The 23965-nt window shown below is 40.5% G+C and overlaps 1 protein-coding gene across 2 annotated transcripts in view; it reads right to left on the minus strand.

Moving 5' to 3' along the window:
- The window catches only part of lin7a (lin-7 homolog A (C. elegans)), a 52096-nt gene that overhangs the window by 24299 nt on the left and 3832 nt on the right, over positions 1-23965 (minus strand). For both annotated transcript variants that reach the window (XM_074697915.1, XM_074697916.1), the window contains exon 2: positions 7554-7672. In XM_074697915.1, coding sequence (XP_074554016.1) covers positions 7554-7672 — 119 coding nt within the window. The remainder of the gene's footprint in view (positions 1-7553; positions 7673-23965) is intronic.

Raw genomic sequence — 23965 nt, forward strand, 5'->3', positions numbered from 1 at the left:
ATTAGAAAACACAAAAAGAAACACTGGCATTAAACCACTCATATCTTAAAAAATGTAATGGCTTTAAACAGATATTTCATTTCATTTGTTCTTCATCTTATTCGCAATCTGACATGTTGATAGCAATATGCAAATGATATGCAAATAATACAATCCTAGCCCCTCCCCTCAAACATTCCCTCTCGCAAAGACAAGTTGAAATTGAAAAAACTCTAATAAATGAAGTTAGCGAAAGTTTATGCGGGACACGGAAGTCAGACGCCCAGCTGTGATCAGCTGATAGATTAATGTTCAAATCACTAATCACTAACCCCTCTCGACCAATCACAGCACATGTCTTATCCCTGCTATCTTTTTGTTACCCAGCTTCTGCTGTCTTGATATTTCCTCCTCCACCCCAGCCTCCTCGAAAAAGCAACAGCACGATATTGCGAACAATTTGGAGGCGTCATATTCAATCTCCACAACTGTCCTCCTCTCAACGATGTCTTTGTAGTTTTTATGTCTTTTGTCATAAAGAACCGGGTACCTGGACACAAACACAATCATCGTTTAATGTTTTGGTATGTGACTTGTCAACAACGAGCGTTTTGATTGGTAGGATGTGTACTCATTGCAAGCGAAACTTTGGAAAAATCAAAAAGTTTAAATAAAATAAAAGCCGCAATTTTGCTCAGTGAAAGTATGTTGCCCGTGTAAAAGCTTGCCAATTCTAACGATATCCATTTGACAACAAATGGTTCGATCTATGACGAAAGAGTTCCTGACTGAATTTAAAAAAAAGAAAATAGTGATCCAAATCACACTGAGCTGTCATTAATCAAACAGTTATGTTGAATCAATGTAATTTTCATAAAAAAATAACACATCAGAATGTAAAATTTGAACAGTAAAGGGTTTCAAGTTTGTGGTATTTTGGAGGCTGGTGTTAAAAAGTGAAGTGTATCTTGCAGACAGTTCCTTTAACCTGATGAAAACGTCTGTGAGATTCTCCAAAGTCACGCTGAAGTCCACAGCAGGTCTGTTTGTGTGTGAAGAGGAGGGGCGCCGCGTGCTAAATGAACCCTGAGCTGGTAAATGTTCCTCCTCGTCACAAACACATTCAGAATGACTCTTCCACATCAGGATCATTAAATCCAGGCTAACTGCTGTTTCCCCTCTGAGAGCTCCTCCATGCTGAGTCTGTCTCTTCTAATTGTTTCCGTTTTGATCTCAGCATCCGGGCAAACAGCTGTCAAGAGCTGAGATCCTCCAGCAGAAGAACTCCTTTACTGCTCCCTGTGATAATCCTCAGAATTCACAGTTTTCCTCTTAAAACCTGTTCTGAGTCTGTCCTCTGCGTCTGTAGGAGCTGCAGAGGCCTCTTTAAGAGGTTTCAGAGCATCATTGTCTTTACGCTCCGGTGTTTGGCACTGCCGTCAGCCAGTTGGTGTCAGGGGGTGCCAGAGCCGAGCTGGACGCCGTGAAAGGAGCAGAGAGGAGCTTTCTTCCTTTCTTTCTCTATGATGTCAGGAGAGTTTCTGTGAAGCTCTGTTTTTCTGCTAATTGCAGTCAGTCCTGAGATACTGGCTAGCAAGACGCAGAAATAAAAACTGAAATCTTATCAAGTGTTTTTGTCTTATTTTAGGTAAAAATGGTCTTATTATACTCAATATGAGCCACATTCAGCTGATCAGTCCATAAAAATGTCTTGTTTCAAGTTATTTAAAGACAAAAATGAGGTCTGAGCAAACGTCATGCACGGGGTCTTACAAACACACTTCCTCTCTCACATAAACAAAATGACATAAAGTGAAAATCAATACGTTGCCAACTTTCAAAGCGAGGTTTATTGTGTTTGTAAGTGTGTTTAAATTCATACTAGAGAAGAGAAACTGAAACTTAAGTATCAATCTGTACACCCAAACACTGATTAACACTGATCCCAACATTAGCATCAGTATATCAATATTTTAGATTGATCTAAGAGCCGCACGCTGAAAGGCAAAGAGCCATATGCAGCTCCCGAGCCACAGATTGGCCACCCCTGTCTTAATACAAGAAACTCAATTGCCAGATATTTTTTTACCTGTTTCAAGCAATTCAGACCTCATTTTAGTCTTAGAATAACTTGAAACAAGACTTTTTACAGAACCTGTCAGGTGAATGTGGCTCATACTAAGTCTAAATAAGACAAAAACACTTGATAAGATTGGAGTAATCCACAACAACATCTGTTATAGGCGTGAATTTCCCATTTCGCGATATTTGCAGTGCAGAGATGCAATGGCCCATGACGCTCCCTGCTGTGTACAAAACAACAATGTCCGAGAGTGAAAGTAGCACGGCAGCATCAACTTTGTCCTCACATGAGGATTTAGAGCCTAAAAGAGGAGCTACCTTAGTGATGTGGAGATGGTTTAACTGAACAAAGATCAGACACGCAGCAAAACACATTAAATGCAAAATGTGCAGGAGAACTGTTACCGCGAAGGGTGGCAACACCACAAACATGGTCCTCCACCTAAAGCTGAAACACACGGATGAAAACAACCAGGCTATGAAGACACATGGGGAAGTGAAAGCTACATTAGTATCAGTGGAGTTTTTGTCTCTACTGATGGACGTGTGGTCGAGCTGAACATCCAAACTTGGTACCAGCCACACAAGATCACAGGAGAACCATATGTTTCTGCAGGAATCCACCCATGACAACAAACTTTCATGGTAATTAATTAGCATTTCAAGCTCATCTGTCCCTCCCTAAACTTCAGCTCCTTCAGTCCATACCTTCTCCTTTCTGTTGGTGTCACCTGCAAGATGAACTTTTCCTCCTCTGAAACGTCAGATTTCCTCTGGATCTGACCTCCTTACTTTGTTAACATTTCAAACTTGTGTAGTAAATGATTGGAAAAGAGGCTTCCATACTGTGTGTGCAATAAAAATGCTGTTATTCAGAAGCAGCAACCACTAATAATAAGTTGTTCATTTTTCCCTCACCAAGTGTCATAAATGTTGTTATCGCAAATTTCCTTAAAATATCGTGATTTAATTTTGAGGCTGTATCACCCACCCATTACTCCAATGCAAAGAAAAATTAAATCTTATCAAGTGTTTTTTGTCTTATTTTCACCTGACCAGTCCCCAAAAAATGTCTTATTTCAAGTTAAAAATAAATCTGCCAGTAGGGTAAGAAAAATGCGCTTGTATTAAGACATTTTTCTTATCTTGACAAGCACATTTTTCTTACCACACAGCCAGATTTTTTTTACTTGTTACAGCAATTTAGACCTCATTTTTGTCTTTAAATAACTTGAAATCAGACACTTTCTGGACTGGTCAGGTGAATGTGGCTCATATAAAGTCCAGAAAGACTGAAAATAAGACAAAAACACTTGGTAAGATTTCATTTTTTGGCAGTGTTTGGTAAAAAACACTCTGCTTTGCAAGATGACACAGATGATGTCTCCTAAAGTTTTAGGACTTTGCCCCCAGAACTAAATCTAGACCCTACATCAGACGTCAAAACACAGTTAAAGTTCCTCCTACTGTCTAGATATTGCTAATCTGGATCTCTGTGTCTGAGATATCACAACTGATGATGAAAACGTACTTTTATCTTTCAGTATTTAGCGTTGCTTTAAGTAAAATCACAACTGAAGGCAACACAGAAATGTTTTTGAGAAAAATGACCCCAGCTTCTCTCTGTCACATAAATAAAGCCTGTTCCTCATCGGACGTTAATTCCAGAACGATTTACACGCCGACTTCGTTTGTCTCCAAACACTGGGGCCGTCGTAGCACCTGTCATCTGTTTACCTGCTCTTCGAACTGTTTGCTTAACAAATACGCTCCCGTGGGATAAATCAGGACAGACAGGACTCTGAATCGACACGCTGTGTGGTTATCAGCCTGTGTCGTGGTGTCATGTAGAGTGACTGCTCTTGTTTGCTTTGTCCCCGTCCTCCTGATGAATGGTGTTAGGATGACGGAGAAGTGGGCGGCTGTGAAAGCGTTTCGACACGAGCAGAGAAACAAGAAAGATTCATTCCTTAGTGCGACTCTGTAAAAATTGATTAAAGCTATATTTAAAAATGATTAACTTCATTAAAGCTCAGTAAAACCAGCTTATTTCCTCTTTGTTTAATACCTCTGCTGTGTCCTGTGTGAATATTTCATGCAGCTGAAAACTCAATGCACCTTTGAGTCCAGCTGTTCAGCTCCAGCAGCGATAAGAAAGAGCAACACTCTGAGGTTCTCATTATGCTGCAGTCGTGTTTGAGTGATGTTACACTGCAGCAGCCTAAAGACGCATGCTTTTATTTTAAAGCTTTAAAGGAGCCAAAACAACACGGTTAGAGGCTTTAAGTCACTGCAGCTTTGGCGTAAATGAGCCAAAAAGATCCTGTCCAAGGGCGAGGTCACAGTGGCCATCCAAACCGTCCCGTACTCAAGCACGACTGCCCTCCTGCAGCGATATGAACCAGACTTTAGCAGGTATTACACACACGCATGGCCCACCTATGTCATCGTGAAGCGTCTGTTTACACCAAGCGCGATCTTATTAATCAGCACAATGAGACACAGACAACACAGCTAAAACTTCAGAGACTTTTGGGCCAGGGATAAGTTGTTTTGGCTTGACACACCCCTGCTTTGCACACTTGTGGTCACACTGCACTGCAAAACTGAAATCTCATTAAGTGATTTTGTCTTATTTTCAGTACAAAATGTCTTGTTAGACTTAATATGAGCCACATTCATCTGACCAGTCCAGAAAAATTTCTTAATTCAAGTTATTTAAAGACAAAAATGAGGTCTGAATTGCTGTAACAAGTAAAAAAAACTGCTGAAGGAACAGAAAAGTTACTTGTTTTACGTCCTTATTCTAGTTTCAAGCAGATTTTTCTTGTTCCATGGGCAGATTTTCTTTACATGTTACAAGCAATACAGACCTCGTTTTTGTCTTTAAAACTTGAAACAAGACAATTTTCTGACTAAAAAGTTGAATGTGGCACATACTGAGTAAAACATGACAATTTTTACTTAAAACAAGACAAAAACGCTTCATAGGATTTGCTGTGTGGCCAAACAAACTGGGCTTTACACTGCAAAAACTGAAATCTTATCAACTGTTTTTGTCTTATTTTCAGTAGAAAATTCCTTTTTAGACTCAATATGAGCCAAATTCACATGACCAATCCAGAAAAATGTCTTGTTTAAAGTTATTTAAGGACAAAAATGAGGTCTGAATTGCTCGTAACCAGTAAAAAAAAATCTGCCAATGGAACAAGAGAAAAGTTACTTGTATTAAGACATTACTCTAGTCTCAAGGAAATTTTCAAGCAATTTTTTCTTCTTCCACTGGCAGATTTTTTTGCTGGTTACAAGCGATTCAAACCTCATTTTTGTACTCTGATAACTTGAAACAAGACATTTTTCTGGACTAAAAAGTTGAAAGTGGCTCATATCGAGTATAATAAGACAATTTTTACCAAGCATGCACAAAAGACAAAATGCTGCATAAATTGCACTGCAGAGCAAGCAGCACCTCTGTAAACATGTTGGTTTCATACAATTTAAAGGGTCATTGCAAAACATTCAGGACCTAAAGACAGCTGGAGTCAAAGGCAGAGGAGTTCCCTGGATCACTACCCTAGTGATGATCCTCTCCTGGGTCATGTTGGGCTGTAAAACCTCAAACCTGTTGACTTCTGGTCTGGCTCGGCTCATTTTGTCTGTTTGTTGTTGTAGTTAATACAGAAACCATCTGGTTTGGACATGCTTTGCTTTATTTTGAAAGTCACTGGACGTTTTTAGCTTCCTGTCTTGCTCAGTCTTCGTGTTTGTGAATCTAATGTGGGGAACTTCAACTTGCAGAAGCTGGGACTCAGTTTGAGGCCCCGTTTACACGGTGACTCCCGCAACGATTCTTCCTTTGCGTTTTCAAAAGCCACCCGCGTTTACATGAGGACGGCGTGAAAACGATCCGCGTTCATACGACTCCAGGAGGACAAGTCACTTCTTCTGTTCTTTCTTTTTCTGCCGTTTTGTTGTGTGAGACGGTCGGCAATCCAACCATAACGCGCATTACCGCCACCTACTGGCTCAACTGGAAATGTGGCTGAGCGCGGAGCCTTCACCTGAAACTGCGAGTCCGCATGCGGTGACGTCAGCGTTTCACCCTGAGACGCTCCGCTCTGTGTTTACACGAAGCTGGATGGAGGAGCGGATTCAGAACTTTCCACTCTGGGGAGCGTTTTCAAAAGTTTGCGTTTTCAACGAAAACGCAACGGGGTCTCGTCTAAACGGAAGGCCAAAACGCAACGAAATGTTTGCGGAATCGACCGTTTTCGGCGTCATGTAAACGGGGCCTGAATGCAATGAAGTTGACATGCTGATGTTTCTGATTCTGTGCCATCTCTGGTGCTACACTGCAAAAAAAGTGAAGTCCTATCAAGTGTTTTTGTCTTGTTTTAAGTAAAAATTGTTTTGTTATACTCAATATGAGCCACGATCGCCTCATCAGTCCAGAAGAATGTCTTGTTTTAAGTTATTTAGAGACAAAAATGAGGTCTGAATTGCTTGTAACAAGTGAAAAAATCTGCCAAAGAAACAAGAGAAATCTGCTCAAAAAATTCTTGAAACTAGAATAATGCCTTAATACAAGAAACTTTTCTCTTGTTCCAATGGCAGATTTTTTTAACTTGTTAGAAGCAATTCAGACCTCATTTTTGTCTTTAAATAACTTGAAAAAAAGACATTTTTCTGGACTGGTCAGGTGAATGTGGCTCATGTTAAGTCTAAATCGACATTTCCACTGAAAATAATAAGAGAAGAGAAAAGACCATGTCTACTTCCGGCCCCTCTGTGAAACCCTAACACAAAGCTCAAGCTAAGCTACGCTAACTTGACAACAACCATAGAGCCTTTTACTTTGGCAAATGATGAATTAATCTTTAAGCTTCATGATCAACATTTTGATTTATTTTATACCCCAGAGCAGTCCTGCTTGTCTGTGCTGAGTCTCAGTTTCATTGTTAATAGTAAGTTACACTGAAGCTTCTCTCTGGCTCACTTTGTCGTGTGAACCTCCAATGGAAACGCAATAAATGGGTCTTAAACTGGGTAAATAAGAGCATCTTAGTCCAAATTTTAAAAAGTATAGAAACATCCATAACTCTGATGCATTCAAGGAGGTCAGGAAATCTTAACACTGGTTGTCTTGAGTGACATTAAGATGTGATTTGTCAATATAACTCGACCAACAAACAGCCCACTCCCCACACTGACACTTAGCCCTCCTGCCCACAGATTCAGATGTTTCTTAAGCCCTTCAGTGAGATAACACAGCAACAATGACTGAACAGGTGAGAGCGCAACACCTCCACCGACACCAGCTCAGCTGTGAGTTACTAAGGCGCTGCGAAAACTCCAAAACCAGGAGTGTGAGGTCAGGAAAGGTCACAGAATAAAACAATATGTGGAGCAAAGGAATGAAAGAGAAGTGAAAAACAAAGAAAAGCCCTGAGTCATGTTGTTATTCAGCTGCTCCGTCCCTGACTTTGACTCACCTCTCTGATGGCCGTGCAGAACTCGCTCTGAAGCACCTTCTTCAGAGACTGGAGCTTGTGACCGGGCACGTCTCCCGACTCCTGCAGCTTCTCCAGCAGCTCGATAGCTCTGGCAACATCTGGCAGAGAGGGAGGGAGGAGGAGGGAGAGAAACTGGGTGTGAGAGAAATCATGCCAAGAGGACAGAGGAGGAAAAAATACCCCGCTCAATTACATTAACAGCACCGCCACGAGAAAGGCGCTGGAGCGAATCAATGGGCGGGATAATGGAAATGGACTTAGTCAAGGCCAGCTGGGGCAAGAAAGATAGAATAGCAGTCCAATGCATGGATCGTTTGCTCTGGCCTGGATTTTTGCATGAGAATAAAGGCTGCAGGGAATAAGTCAGGCACTCATTTGTTCAAAGGTAACACCTCCTGGTAAGAGGAGGCGCCAGCAGGCTTACCAAGCATTTACACTAATGCAGGAATCCTTAAGTTAGGAGCTGTGACTCAGGGCTCTGCTGAGCTCCTCGTCTATAATTAGCTGAGCTGAATGAGCTCCGCTGATTAATTTTGTGCCCTCGGAAACTGGCAGGCCACGTGGAGATAATGGAAGCAGAGGGAAGTTATTTGGTACTCCATCACTCCACTTGGACCGCTGGGTCAATATCATGTTTTATTCAGAGCGCGAGTCCAGAGACATGTGACCACACATATGAAGTACAGTGGAGCTGCAGTTCAGAGTATATTCTCTGCATCCACTTCCTGCAAATGACACATTTTCATTATTTGATAAGATCTTTAGATCAATGAATCAATCGTGACGTCATAGAAAATTGTTGAATTAAGACAAAAATGGTAGGGCTGCATCAGCTCCAGCTGCAATTTTCTTACATGTTGGTCATGGACACCAAACTGTTTTTGTCTTCTGTGATATTTTTACTATTTGTGCTCCTGTGTTTGTCTGGAGATCCTACATGTAACCATGGCTGCATTGTTTACGTGTAAATTCAGCTGTTAGCAGCCTGTAGCATATCAATGCTAACTGGTGCAAGGCCGGATGTTTACCACAAGGTGAGGAGAAGGAGGTGAGGATGACGTGCTGGTTCTCAGGTGTGAGCTAAGAAGTGGAGACATCAACCTGTCCTTTTATCCATCGTTATTGGAAACGTAAGATCTATCTCCAATAAGATGGACGAGCTAGCTGTGCTAACCCAGCAACAGAGGGAATACCAGAAGGCAGAGTAGCATCATGCTATTCACAGACATGGCTAACAGAGCTAACACAGCAGACAGGATCCAGGAGACAGAGACTGAACAGACTGCTGAAGAAGTTCAGTCCTGGACTCTGCGGAGGTGGAGGCTGGCTGACTGGACAATGATGGACAAGCTGTCAGCATCTATTTTCTTATGGAGCTTTTTGCACTTTCTACACACTTTTCCAATTTTGTTTTCTTGATTGCTGCTGTGACTCCTCCTGAATTTCCCCTCAGGGGTAAATAAAGTATTTTCTATTCTATTCTATTATAAATACATGCATGGTCAACATATGTAGTCACTTGAGGGCAAAGCAGCAAGTTTCAAAGAAAGTAGCTAATTGCTATAAGACCTCCTCACTCTTACTAATCTGCACCCGAATCATCAGTTTCTACAACAAATATGTCATATCTTTATCATTGCAGGCCAAGAAAACTAGTTCTTTGTTGTGTTTTATCTGTAGCTGCTGCCTTTATAGATCTACTACCTGGATGCAAACGGTCACAGATGCCAAATACCCACATGGCCACAGTAACTAGTTTGAAACTGTAAGCTGCGTTAAATAAATTGTGCCCAGTTTTGAATTTGTGTTTTCTCAGTGCTTTCTTACTTTCGTTAAATAGTCAGACTTTAAATATTCGTTAAAACAACAAGGATGTTTGTCTCCTTTGAACATCCTTAAGCAAACCTACAGAGACATCAGCCACTGACTTTCTGAATTTCTAACTTCATAATGTTTTGAAGCTCAAAATGTTGATACATAAGTTGTTTTTGGGACCTGTCAGTCACAGGTAGAGACTCCCCGAGGCACATAAATCTTTGACGTCAGTTAAATGACACCAAGTCTGATTTGAGCTGTTGGATTTATATTTATCAACAGATGGAGTCTCCTCCTGCAGGTTAGAGGCCTTTTGCATCACTTCACACACTGTGTCCTCATATTTAATAAAGTCCGTGCTGCAAACACAACCCTGACGATCAGTCTTTCACCTTCTCAGATCTTTCCTTACGGCTGTTTATTTACTAACACAAACAAAAGGAGCCACACTTTATTTGACTTACAGCTTAGCTGCTGGATTAGATTCATATCACTGCACAACACAGAAGAAGCATTTGCTCTGAACACCTTCCACAGCTCTGACCAGGCAGAGTTATGGATCAGGCACATTCACAGAGCGTGCATTACTCTGCATGTTCTGCAGCAAGCGAGCCTTTGCATCATATTCCTGCAGAAACAGGAGGCTCAGTCTGTTTTCTTACTTCACTGCAGCTTTGATAGTCAAATGTTTGAGTTGCTTTGCAGCCAAGAGGCCAAACGTACAGGCTTGACCTTGGGCGTGAGACGCTGACGGATTAATCTGCTGATAAATGTTGGGTGCAGCCGGCAGCACGGCCGACCCAAAGGGCCTTATGTCTACAATCATCGCAATCAAGTATCATCACAACCCGCACACAAAATGACTAATCAGTTTTTCCACACTGTCATCTTCCTGCCAGGCTGCACCAGTGTTTCCTTCCCTGTACACAGTGATAAGCGCAATCTGTGTGTAGCAGCATGATACACACTCACACACACATGCTGATATTGAATTCTGGGAATACAGAGTGCTCAGTAAAGCAGACGGCGAGCAGACGAGCTTTTACTGTGTGCAGACCTGTGGGAGACATGAAAAGAGGTAATCTCCAGCGCTGCTGTGCGAACACTTTGTACGGCTGTTAAAGGGAAATGTGCAACACGCTCAGATCTTAGCCTTTATTGTGTTTCACCTTTGGACTGCACATGGAGACAATGAGAGCGCTTCACACAAAATCCAAAGTCTGCTTCTATTTTAGGCACGGTGCAACAAAGCACAGAGGATTACATCGATCTGCTAGAAATTGCACATTCACTTCCCATCGGAGCCGCTTAGGATTCGCAAGAACTGGTCCATGGAGGGTTGGGCTAGCGGGTGGGAGCTGCCGATGGCGCGAGTCATCAGGATGGAGCTAATCAGACGTTAATCAAAGAGTCCTGCTGCGAGGCTTGTGCAGAGACGGTCACAAGTTTGGGTGAATAAAACTTCACCAATTACAAGTTCAGAGCTTTATTTCTGCACAACTTCACAACTAGCTTTCACACTGCAAAAAAGCTGAAATCTTATCAAGAGTTTTTGCCTTATTTTAAGCAAGATTAATCTAATTATACCTAATATGAGGCACATTCAACTGGTCAGTCCAGAAAAATGTCTTTTTTTTTGACTGATAAGTTAAATGAGGTTCATATCAAGCTGTTTAATGACAAAAATGAGGTCAGATTTGCTTGTGAATAGTAAAAAATTTACACACTGCAAAAAACTAAAATCTTATCAAGTTTTTTTGTCTTATTTTCAGTAGAAAATGTCTTTCTAGACTCAATATGAGCCACATTCACCTGACCAGTCCAGAAAAAATGTCTTGTTTCAAACTATTTAAAGACAAAAATGAGGTCTTTATTGCTGGTAACAAGTAAAAAAAAAAAATCTAGAATAACTAGGGTATGTCTTAACACAAGAAACTTTTCCCTGTTTCACTGGCAGATTTTTTTTGCTTTTCTTTGCAAGCAATTATGAACTCATTTTTGTCTTCAAATAACTCAAAACAAGAATTTTTTCTGGACTGTTAAGTTGAATGAGGCTCGTATCAAGTTGAATAAGGACAAAAATGAGGTCTGAATTGCTTATAACTAGTAAAAAAAAAATATACACTGCAAATAACTAAAATCTTATCAAGTGTCCATAAAAATGTCTTATTTCAAGTTATTTAAAGAGATAAAATGAGGTCTCAATTGCTTGTAACAAGATGAAAAAAAAAAACTACAATTACACGAAATATGTCTTAACAAGAAACTTTTCTCTCATTTCACTGGCAGATTTTCTTTTCCCTTTTTTTGAAAGCAATTCTGACCTCATTTTGTCTTTGAATAACTTGAAACAACAAAATAATGGACTGATCAGTTGTATGAGGCTTGTAACAAGTTGTGTAACAAGAAAAATGAGTTCTGAATTGCTTAAAAGTGGTCAAAATATATATATATATATATATATATATATATATATATATATATATATATATATATATATATATAAATACACTGCAGAAAATGAAATCTTATCAAGTGTTTTTGTTAATTTCAGTGGAAAATGTCTTTTTAGACTTAGAATTGTAATAAGTAAAAAAAAATCTGCAAATGGAACAAGAGAAAAGTTACTGGTATTGAGACATTCTTTTAAGTTTCAAGCAAATTTTTAGCAAAATTTTCTTTGTTCCATTGGCAGATTTTTTTTACTTGTTACAAGCAATTCAGACCTCATTTTCTTGCTGAATAACTTACAACAAAAGATTTTTCTGGACTGACCAGTTGAATGTGGCTCATATCAAGTATTACAAGGTAATCTTTACTTAAAACAAGTTTTCACAGTTTATATATCTGCCAATGGAATAAGAAAATTTTTATAAACCAGATTGAGAAAAAGTTCCCACTTTTCTCCAGAAGAGGGCGAAATATTTCTCTCTGACGTGATTTAACTTTTCACATGGTCAGGTGTTAAAAAAAAAACTAAAAATGGCAAAAATCTTAAATATCAAAGAATTGCAATTTAAATCAATTCGTCGCCCCCATAATCGTAACAGAATCAAAAGGCAAGAGTAGCACCATCTGCCAATGGAACAAGAAAAATTTGCTTGAAGCTAGAATAATGTCCTAACACAAATAACTTTTCTCTTGTTCCATTGGCAGATTTTTTACAACTTGTTCCAAGCAATTCAGACCTCATTTTTGTCTTTAAATAACTTTGAATGAGACATTTTCTGGACTGATCAGGTGAATGGCTCATATGAAGTCCAAAAAAGATATTTCATGCTGAAAATGTGACTAAATAACTTGATAAGATTTCATTTTTTTGCAGCGCAATCAGCATCTTTCAAAGTACTCTGCAGCTGTCTTCTCTCTGTTATTTCTTACACACTCGTCTTGTCAACACACTCATGACACACCTCAATACTCTGCTCATTTCCAGAATATGACACACAGACAAAACGCAGCAATATCCTCTTTTCTGAAACTGTGTCCCAGATGGTTTGGATGATTCACGGACCTCACTGTCGACACTTATTACACAGACTATTTCTACAGAAAGTTCACTCTTCAGTGACGTCTGAGGCTATCTAAAAACGACTGGAAAGACGTCTGTTGCTGTTTTATGTGTTTCTGAAGCAGTTAGTGACACAGAGTCAAACAAGAGGCTGTTCAGTCCAGGAAAAAAGTCTTATTTCAAGAAATACAATAAGAAAAAAATGCTAGAAGATTTCTTGAAACTAGAGTAATGTCGTAATACAAATAATGTTTCTCTTGGCAGATTTTTTTTAACTTGTTACAAGCAATTCAGACCTTATTTTTGTCTTTAAATAACTTGAAAAAAGACATGTTTCTGGACTGGTCAGGTGAGTGTGGCTCATATCAAGTCTTAGAAGGCATTTTCTACAGAAAATAAGACAAAAACACTTGATTAGATTTCAGTTTTTCCCAGTGAAGACAAAACACTCAGGTCACAGAGGTGATGAATGATTCAAAATCTTTTAAATTCATGATCTTCATGACATCTTGGCTGAAGCAGCTTCATTTTCCTCTCAGAAAATAAATCCACCCTACGCTGTGTTAAACAGCCTCCACTCCTCTAATGAAACCTCATTTTAATCTCCATCAGGGTGATTGGGTCACTTTTACCTCCATTTACTAAAATATCAAAAACACTGCTTCCATAATGACTCGTAATGAGCTGGTGCACGTCCAAGCAGCAAGGGCGTCTGTCCGCATGCAATGCTTTACGAGCATTTCTTCCTCATTAAACAGAGGTCAAAGGTCAGAGCAGAGTCCCTCTCTGACTTTATTTGACTTCCTGGGCTCATTAGCACCATTTTCTTTACCCACATCAGTGACTCTGACGCTGCTTTTGGATCTGAACTTCAAAGATTGATCTTGCAGACATTTTCTGCGCTGCTTTCATCACTTGGACTGAAAGTGATTTCTGCCAATTTCCTGATCTAATCTCCGTGGCTCGGGTTGGGTTATTTTAAGTTTCTGAAGCTATGCTTCAAACAGAGGAGCTGCGGGTTCTCAGTCTTTAAATGTCTTCATATAATCTTTATAGGAAACTTTTCCTTTAAATAATACAGTCATCCTGTAAACGTACTGTTGTGCTGTATGGATACCAGTGCTTGTTGCATCTTACTGGTTTGTGTTGTATCTTATCATATTGTGCTGTTTCATATCATATTGTTTTGTATCACATCATATTGTACCATTATGTACCAGAGGTGTGTTAAAAATATCAATTCAGCAATATATTGTGATACTTTGACCTCCAATACAATATTGATATTTCAACTTTGAAACCTTCTCTATTTTCTTACATACATATATTTATTTTTCAGTTGAGAACCTAGTAAGTAGGGGACCTCCTGTGTTGTGATACTATGATACATCATCGTTCTATCGTATCGTGACCTTGGTATCGTGATGCCTGTCATAACAAGAGGTTCTTGCTTATACTCATCGCTATTCTGTACCTTACCTTATCGTATCTGCATTCACTTCCTGCATCTGACACTTGTTTTCAATATTTAATAAGATGTTTTGATCAATGAATCAATAGTGAAGTCACTGGAAATGGTTGAATTTAAGCCAAAAATGATACGGTTGCATGAGCTTGAGCTTCAGTTTTCCTATGAGTGCATGATAAACTGTTGCTAGACAGAGTCCTGTTGTGGCAGCTCTCTCTGTCTGTTATTGTAATTTTATCATCTCTTTTTCGTAATCTTTGTATTTGGAGTGGGTCATCACTTTGTATGGTTCATTTGTTGGTCATGGACACCAAACTTTTTGTGGCTTCAGTGATACTTTTACTATTTTTGCTCCTGTGTTTGTCTGGAGATCCTACATGTAGCCATGGCTGCATTGTTTACATGTGAAATCAGCTGTTAGCAGCCTGTAGCATGTCAATGCTAACTGGTGCAAGGCCGGATGTTTCCCCACAAGGTGAGGAGAAGAAGGTGAGGACGACGTGCTGGTTCTCAAGTGTGAGCTAAGAAGTGGAGACATCAACCTGTCCTTTTATCCATCGTTATTAGGAACGTAAGATCTATCTCCAATAAGATGGACGAGCTAGCTGTGCTAACCCAGCAACAGAGGGAATACCAGAAGGCAGAGTAGCATCATTCACAGACATTCTTATGGACCTTTTTGCGCTTTCTATACATTTTCTTACTTTTGTTTTCCTTATTGTTCAGTGCTGTAACATACTGTACTGTATTGTTTCGTGTTACATCTATCTATGTTGTATGTACCATGTTGTATCCTATCGTATTGTGTTGTACCGTACTTTACTGTTCCTAGGGTTGGGTACTTTTCACATTTGAAACATGGTACTGCTGGTACTGCTGGTACTGCTGCCCAGTACCTGGCAATTGGTATCAGTACCCAACTGTTCCAATGTTTGGTATACATATGTGCTTGTTTATGTGGTAATTAACATTAATTTTATTACTAATAACATTTCTGCGGTTTTCAGTTCAACATATTTATTCTTTATCATATAACCTTGCAATGCTGTGTTCATGTCTGGCATGGAAAATCACCAACTCTTCTCTCTCAAAGTCATAAGATGTGTTTAGGTGGCACCGTTTGATTTACGTGAATCGGTACTTGGTACTAACGGCAGGATTCAGTCGGTACCTGTAGAACTTCCTAAGTTAGTACCTATCCCTAAAGGTACTAGGGATGTCCTGATCTGATACACTGATCGGTACCGGCCCGATATGGCTATTTTCGGAGGATCAGATAGCATTGGATTTCGTTACGTGATCAGGACTGATCCAGTTTTCATGTCTTTTCACCACCATCACACTTTACAGCTGCTGCAAATCAAACTACGTTGCAAACACGTCCGCTGTGTGGGACTACTTCTCTTTGGAAAGCAATGATAGTAGAACAGCGGACATGTAACATTTGTAAAGTGAGTGTTCCTCCATGAGGTACCAACAGGGCTCACTTTGATACAACAAATATGATTCGTCATTTACAACAGATTCACCCAACAGAGTACGGGATTTATCAGAGAAAGGTATCGGTATCAGATTGGATCGATAGGAAGTCAAAAAATCTGTACTGGGACGTCCCTAAATTGTACCGTACTGCGTCACGTCATATTGTAGGACTGTAGCTACCAATCTGTACCCAATCATGGGTCTCACCCTGTCATTCCTTCCCCAAACTACCTCTGCTGCTGCGACTGTTATTTTTGCAGCAGAGGCCAGAGCTCCTGCATTTGACAGGCCCAGAGTCGGAGCTTGTTGCGTCAGTGCCAGTACACAGAAACATGATTTAGAGACAGTGTAATTGCAGGTGTCTACAGTGAAATGAGAGGTGTAATAGGTGGTAAACATATAGCTCTGTGGCTCACACCGAGCAGCTCAGAGGTGATGAAACGTCTGCCCGCACCGAGCTGCTCTGCTTATTTCTCCTTTACTGCTTCCTCTGATATCTAATCTCACACAGCAAATATGTCTGTGAAGATTTTCTGCTCCGTCGTCACACCGTTTTTCATCCACAGAGGAGATACTGTAGTGTGTGAATGTGTAAACAAATCAAGCAAAGAATCCATGAAAACTGATAAACTGGAGCACGGCTGCTGGATTATTTCTACCACAGAATACACAGAGGGAGAAATACGACCTCCCTCCTGTTTATGTCTTCAGTTTGACCCTGGATCTCAAATGAAGCACACAGATTTCAGACAAAAACGTCCCACGAGTGCACTTCAATGCCCACAGCGCTGCAAAAGTGGGACATGGGCTGAGCTGTGACTGAGCACAGGAGTGTAAAAAACACAGGAGAGGAGGCAGTGGAGGGTGAGCGCGTTTCTTTGCAAAGCAGCAGAAATGACTGCAGGCGATCACAGTTACGTCACATTCACAGGAAGTGAATGGAGTGAATCACACGTGCTGCAGAAATCTACCCTGAAATCAGAGAAAAAAAAGTCCTGTGCGCTTTTTCTCTGTGTAATAACCACGGTGATACTCATCCCACGGCGTTCCCTCAGCCGAGCACAGGGGCTGAAGGAACAAACGGAGCAGAGATGAAGATCACGCCACGTATGTGCTCGACATCCACATGCACCACCTACGAAAAACTTCAGCCTGAGGGTGTTTGAAACATGATCCCACACATGACTGAACAACTCTGCAGAGGAACAACAACATGCATCAACTCTGATGGTTTAAAATCTTCAGCTGTGCATTACCTCAGACTTCCACCAGGAGGCAGTATTTAGATTAACCATCTGCCGTACACTCCGTCTCCTCTGGTGTCTTCTCCCTTCTCTTTCTTACAACATGTTAACGTGTATTAGCTCCAACGTAAAATACTATACACTAGGGCTGAACGATTTAAAAAAAAGATTGAATTGCGATTTTTCTGGCAGATATTGTGATTTCAATTTGATTCACGATTTTCTTCAAATCAAGCTTTGGGATATTCACATGTAGGGCTGATTTTAGGAAAAGATCTAATTTTTCTGGCAGATATTGCAATTCACAATTTTTTAATCATCAATAGTGATGATAAATAATCTGTTTTCATCAACCTCTACTCCTAAACAGCGGCTTTGTGTTGTTGACCTGCTTACCAGCACTTTTAACACATAGATTGTCTACAAATTTGTAAAACAGAATGTGTATAATACTTGACACAACAGATCCTGAGTCAGTCAGGAGCGCTGCAAAAAATTGTTGCTTTGGCGATCTCAAAATTGCATTGTCTAAAATTGCGATTTCGATCTGAAAACGATAAATTGTTCAGCCCTACTATACACTAGCAAGAAGAAAACTTACAGGAACTAGCAATCTGACTCACATGGAGACCACACTGCCCCCAAGTGGCTCAGTACTGCAAACCAATGTGGGGCTAATTCGTGCAGCAGGAGCAAACCACCCAACTGCAAACCACCCTAGTGCGAGCTGGAGGTCAGTGTTCGATGAGGCCAACAGGACCACGCCGCGCTCTCTTTTGCAATCTCGGCTGCCTCCAAAAGCCACAGTCCAACAATCTCTGGATCACAGCTTCACCATAGACTCTGGATTCATTCATCATCACTCTACTGCTTCCTCTTGCCTCTATCTCATTTTTAAGTCCTGGTTACTCAGCTGGTTATTCAAACCGTTACAAGAAATTACTGATGCTGATTTGCAACATCTGTTCCTAGAAAGACATAGGCGGTAAAAAGATGAGGTTGAGGTATGTTTGGTAACACAATATGTAATAAAACACGCATCAAGCAGAGACTATCAGTGCGAAACATTCGACATGAGTCCAGGTTTGTTGCTCAGTTAACCAGGACTTGGTGGCTCCGTCTTAAACGTGGTGAAAAACCGGAAACTCCACCTCTCATCAACCACCATCTGTGCATGATAACACCTTCAGAAGCCAACGTGTGACTGAGTTCATGTTTCTTCCAGTCTGTGGTTACACGCCTTTATTTCCACGCTCCACTGGCTCATTCTGAGTTCATTCTCCAGACTGAGCTTTCTGTTCGTCTGTCATCACATGACCGCCACACCCGCCTGAACAGCTGTTTGAAACGCCCTCATTAACCCATCGTTATTTACCTCTCACTCCAAAATCTAGATCATTGCACAATTTAATCTGAGCTCCACTTTTCCTGTCGCGACCTGTCAGTCTTGGTTTTAACTTCCTCCCCGCCAGTTTGCCCTTTGAGCTGATTCCTTCCTTCTCTAACCACTGCTCTCTGTTTCCCAGACTTGATTTTTCTATCTCTGATCCGTTTGACTGAGCTGCAATGTAAGTGAAATATTTCTGCCATCCTGAGACTTCATTGAAATCCTGTTTCACTGAATGTTCAGTGGAGAGAAGCTGCCCCGAAGACCTTTACTCTGAGTCCAGTCTAACCCGCAGACCCTCTGTTTGGGAGCTCTGGAGGATTCAGTGGGTCCAGATGTGAGCAACATCTGTGCAAGATCTCACATCAGACAAAAATAAATCCGCCAAATTTAGCTCGACTTGAGGGCAAACGCATGCAATCAGGTCATTCTCACAGAGTTTGAGTGAAAGGAGAGGAAGCTGCTGGGTCGGGGATGCTGTAACGTAAAGAGGAGGTTCAGTCAGGAGAACTTCCATGCAGCTGGTGCCTGGATTGCAGGACAGCAGCTTTTCTTAGCATACTGATTCTTACAGATTACTGTATCTTTGATGAATTGAAGCTGCAGTCAGAATTACTTCAGAGTCCGCTCCATCATGATCCAGTTTAATGCTCTGAGTAATGACGCCAGCAGAGGTCCTGTCAGCTCCTAATTTCCCTCCACTTCTCTCAGTCTGAGGGCATCCTCATTAGTGAAACTGAGTGATTAAATTACTAAAGTTTAATGTAAGTTTTTCAATCACCATCCTGTCACAGCTCCATTAAAGCCGTCTCGTAGCTTGGCGCCTACTGTGTGTTCAGAAAGAGATCACAACATCCAGGATCCAGGATCGTTCCTGATTTCAAAGACTTTAAAGAGCTGTGCCCAAAATTTAAAGAGCTGTGCCCAAAATTTAAAGAGCTGTGCCCAAAATAGACCCATCTACTGGCTTTTTCCTCCTCTTTAATGCTGCAAAGTTTAAAATTTAAGAACTTTCTGCTGCTTCAAACAGAATTAAAATACTTGATTAAAGTCTCTTAGAACGTCAGAGAAGTTTGATGCAACATTTCTCTTTTTCATTAAACTGCAAAGATCCTCAACTTGAGTGTGAGGAGCCAGAGGGTCAGGAAGTAACTGAGAGTGTTTTAATGCTTTAATGTAAGCATCATTTTTTTCTTACTTTTGTTGCCTTCTTTGATAAAATGTAGGAGTTGCTCTTTTTTTACACATTTCTGTTGTCAACCACCCACATATGCTTCAACAACATCAGTTTGAAGACAGTGTTTAAAGCACAAAACAAATATGGAGAAACTTTCTATGTAAGTGGGGTTTCTATCAAAACAAAACCTGATGTTTCTCCTGCAGAAAGGCCGAAACTCAGTGAGCAAGGAGCATCAAACTCAGAGTTATCACCAGACTGATGTCAGGAGGAGGGACGGGTATCTTTCACATTTGAAACCAATACCTGGTACCTGTCAATCAATACCGGTACTCGACAGTACCAATTTTCGGTACTTTCTGAGGTAATGGGGTAAAAAAAAATATCAATTCATATAAGAATAAAATATCAGTTTTTTTTCAATTTATCATATTCATTCTTCAATATATAACCTCGAAATGCTGTGTTCATGTCCAGCATGTTTCAAAGAAAACACTCGCACACCGTCTGACTTGCATAAAATAGATATTGTTTAATTCTGCAACGTTTCGGTCCTGGACCTTCATCAGGCAAACAATTTGATTTTTAGATGAAGCGTGTTAAATAGGAGATTGTGCCTCACACCTGCAGACACTTTCTTATCATGACGACATTACGTGATCACAACAGGTAATGAGGATTAAATTACCTGGCTGAAAGAGCAGAGTTACAACAATGGAAACTGAAACAAAGTTCACATTCACAAGAACAATATAAGGGAATAAAAATCCCATAAAGTAACTCAGAACAACTAAAAGAAAATGTCTGAGTAGTGCAATAAGTTCTCCATGAATTAATGGAGAGGTCACATCATACAGGGCAGGAGGGCTGGGATATGAGACTTAGGATACTGATCCACATACACCACTGCTTTAATCCTCCCTCTGATACCTGCAAAACTCTGAAATCTTATCAAGTGTTTTTGTCTTATTTTCAGTAAAAAATGTCTTTTTTGGCTCAATATGAGCCACATTCACCTGATCAGTCCAGAAAAACATCTTTGTTCAGGTTATTTAAGACACAAATGAGGTCTGAATTGCTTGTTCTTGTAGTTTTTTTTAATAAAAACATTATTCTAAGTTCATGAAGCTTGTTGAGCAATTTTTTCTTCTTCCATATGCAGATTTTTTTACTTGGTACAAGAAACTCAGACCTTATTTTGTCTTTGAATAACTTAAAATAAGACAATTTTCTGAACTGCTCAGGTGAATATGGCTCATATCAAGTATAATTAGATATCTTTTATACATGATAAGACCTAAAACACTTCAAGCGATTTCTTATGAAGCTTTTTAAAGGCATCTTTAATGTGTTGATGACTTTTTGGGAGACTTTAAAGTTTGTGGTGTTAAACTCGAGATACCTGCAGCTTGTATTCTGCAGGATGCAAAGAAGTTATCCACTGAAACAGAAAAACAACCACACAGGTGACGCCTTTTTTACGCTATCCTCAGCTGTTGCAGCTTTGCTTTCTCTTCTCAATGCAAAGAAAAATCACAAACCAGCATTGCAATGGAAAGCTTGTTGAAAAGTTCACAAAAGAAAGTTTTATCAGGTTGAATTTTAAGAAAAGTTCGAATTGATGCATCCCTAGATCCTGTCAAAAAAGGAAGTGTCTCTCCTGAAATGCACAAAAATGTAACAGGAAGTTGTTTTGTTTGGGTGTTATATAACCCAGCCACATCAAGACCTTTCAAAGTGTAAAAGCCAAGACTTTCTACCTGACAGGATTATATGAAGAGCTCACATCGTGCTGCGGTTGAAAACCTCATTGAGTCTGTTCAACTTCACGCAGGAGATGTGAGGAAAACTCACTTTTCTCCACTTTAAGACACCGAATCATGACGCAGTTACAGGAAATGTGTTTCGACTGAAGGATGTCTGTAATGATTCACTGCAGCTTCATGTTTCCACCGCAACAAGTAAAGACAGTAAAAGGCTCTTTATCACCGACTGAGGTATAAATAGACAAAAATAACAGAATCAGGACAAGTTGTACAAAACAAAGTCGTTCCTGGAAGAGCCTAAACATCACAGATGGATTATCAGAGTGTAAAAGCTTCCACTGGAGGATTACTGCTTTAAAAACATGTATTTATTAATGTGTTTGACATTGTCTCTGTGGCAACATCCTCTGTAAACTCATCTCCCCGAGCTCTCTCCAACATTAGGCGGCGACTAAAAAAGGTCATCCTCATCATTTGCTGATTAGGGAAAAGGCACCGAGCTGAACAAAGCCACGCTGACGCGTAATGAAAGCTTCAATGCTCCACAAAAGCTGCACAACATTGTCATGGGGATGTGTTGGGCCGCTGGGCAGCGCTCCAGTTTCGGGGGGGATAATTAGTCCATTTATAACAGCGGCAGCTCTGAGAGTAATTCATTTCCAGTGCTTAAAAGTGTCGTTTCTACAAAGCTGCAGCCGTGTAAATAAATACATCCACATCAGAGGCTGTGCTCATTAAAACAGGTGGTCACGCTCACAGCTCTGAAACATGAAGGTCCTCCTCTCGCAGTCTGACGCCGGTTATTGACATTTATGACGTGAAAAGACTTCCATGACCTTTCTCAAACCTTGCCCCTCACAGACGTCTGTTACCTTTACTCTTCTCCTGAACTGACACCAACATGAAGACTGGAGTATCAGCCAATACCAGGCGTCCATTAAACACTCATCGAGCTAAAACCATCAATACCATCAATAGGAACACACGTGATGTTGACATTTTGCTGGTTTTGCTTTGCATTATATTGGCAGCTATAAACATTTACTGATACTAGACGACAGTGCAAGAAAAGCCAGCAGGTTCCCAGTCACACTTTGTTTTTTTGCCTAATCTTAAAAACAAAGTAGGGATGTCCCAATACAGGTTTTTTTTACTTCAGATTCAATCCAATTCTTTCACGTGTTGCCGATACCGAAACCTTTCTCTGACAATTCCCGCACTCCATTGGGTGATTCTTGAGGAACACTCACTTTACAAATGTTGCAAGATTCTGTTTTACTATCATTGCTTTCCAAAGAGAAGTAGTCCCACACAGCGGACATGTTTGCAACGTGGTTTGATTTACAGCAGCCCTGAAGAGTGATGGTGCTGAAATCACATGAAAACTGGATCGGTCCTGATCACATAACAAAATACGATGCTATCGAATCCTCCAAAAACAGCCATGATGCATCACTGCTCCAACATCCGGCAAAAACAAGAGGCTTGTATATTTGATGCAGAGACCCTGACTTGCCAGAGCTGGGACGCAATAGACCAGAGCCAGTTTGGCGACATATCTGATATATTTATGGTGTCATCATATAGACTCAAAACCCACATGTTTGGATCCGCATTTTCCTTACCTTGAATATTCCCTCCCATCCACTTATCCATCACATTCTGTTCTATGTTGCTGGTTTTAGTTCTATTGTTTGTTTTTTTATGATTTGATTGATTTTATTGTTGTTTTATCCTGTACAGTGTCCTCGGGTGTTTTGAAAGGCGCTTTTAAATAAAATGTATTATTATTATTATTATCATTCGCTTGGAGGATGAGCGCCCTCAGCTGCACTTCTTTGCCTATTTCAGGTCAAATCAGCATTTCCAATACCTTAATAACTGTCTTGGGCATCTGAGGCTTTCTGTTTTTTGCACATACTACCATCCAGGAATCAGAGTTGAAGAAAAACTGAATCCAAATGTCTTTAATCAGCATGCATGTCAGAGAGAAAGTAGTCCTTAAATAGGCCTTTCCATCTGCCGGCACAACTTTGACCTGACTGTCCTTGTGGCTCTGGAAACCCTGCTGCTAAACCAAACAACACCACTGCTGATAATCAGACTCTAAATCAGAAAAATGAGCAACAGGGTTCAACCAAACCAGTCCAGTTCCCGTGCTGAGAGAATAAGCTTTAATTCTCCTTAAAGCGACGATCCCCTCCAAGCACCAACCAATAAATCACCCTGAGGGCTAATGGCTCTTTCAGCAGCCTGTGGCGAAAGCAGAAGCAGAAAACGCAGCGCTTATTGTCCTCTTCGTCTTCCTTTAACACTGGATGCTGACCCTCAGAGACGAAGAGGACGATCACTCTCCAAGAACCTTTATTTCAGCTTTAAAAGGGTGGAGATGAGATGTAACCAGCTACAAGTGACGTCAGCTTGTCAGCAGCTCTCTAATCCCTCAAATCTCTGGAGGGACGGAGAGCATGTGATGGGAATAAGGTCCGGGCTTGAATCACTGAACCCGCTGTGATCTCTCTGAGGGAAAACAAGAAGCGG

Source organism: Halichoeres trimaculatus, unplaced genomic scaffold, assembly GCF_033239565.1.
Source record: "Halichoeres trimaculatus isolate MK-OKI-2021-1 unplaced genomic scaffold, fHalTri1.1 fHalTri1_scaffold_21, whole genome shotgun sequence".
NCBI lineage: Eukaryota > Metazoa > Chordata > Actinopteri > Labriformes > Labridae > Halichoeres > Halichoeres trimaculatus.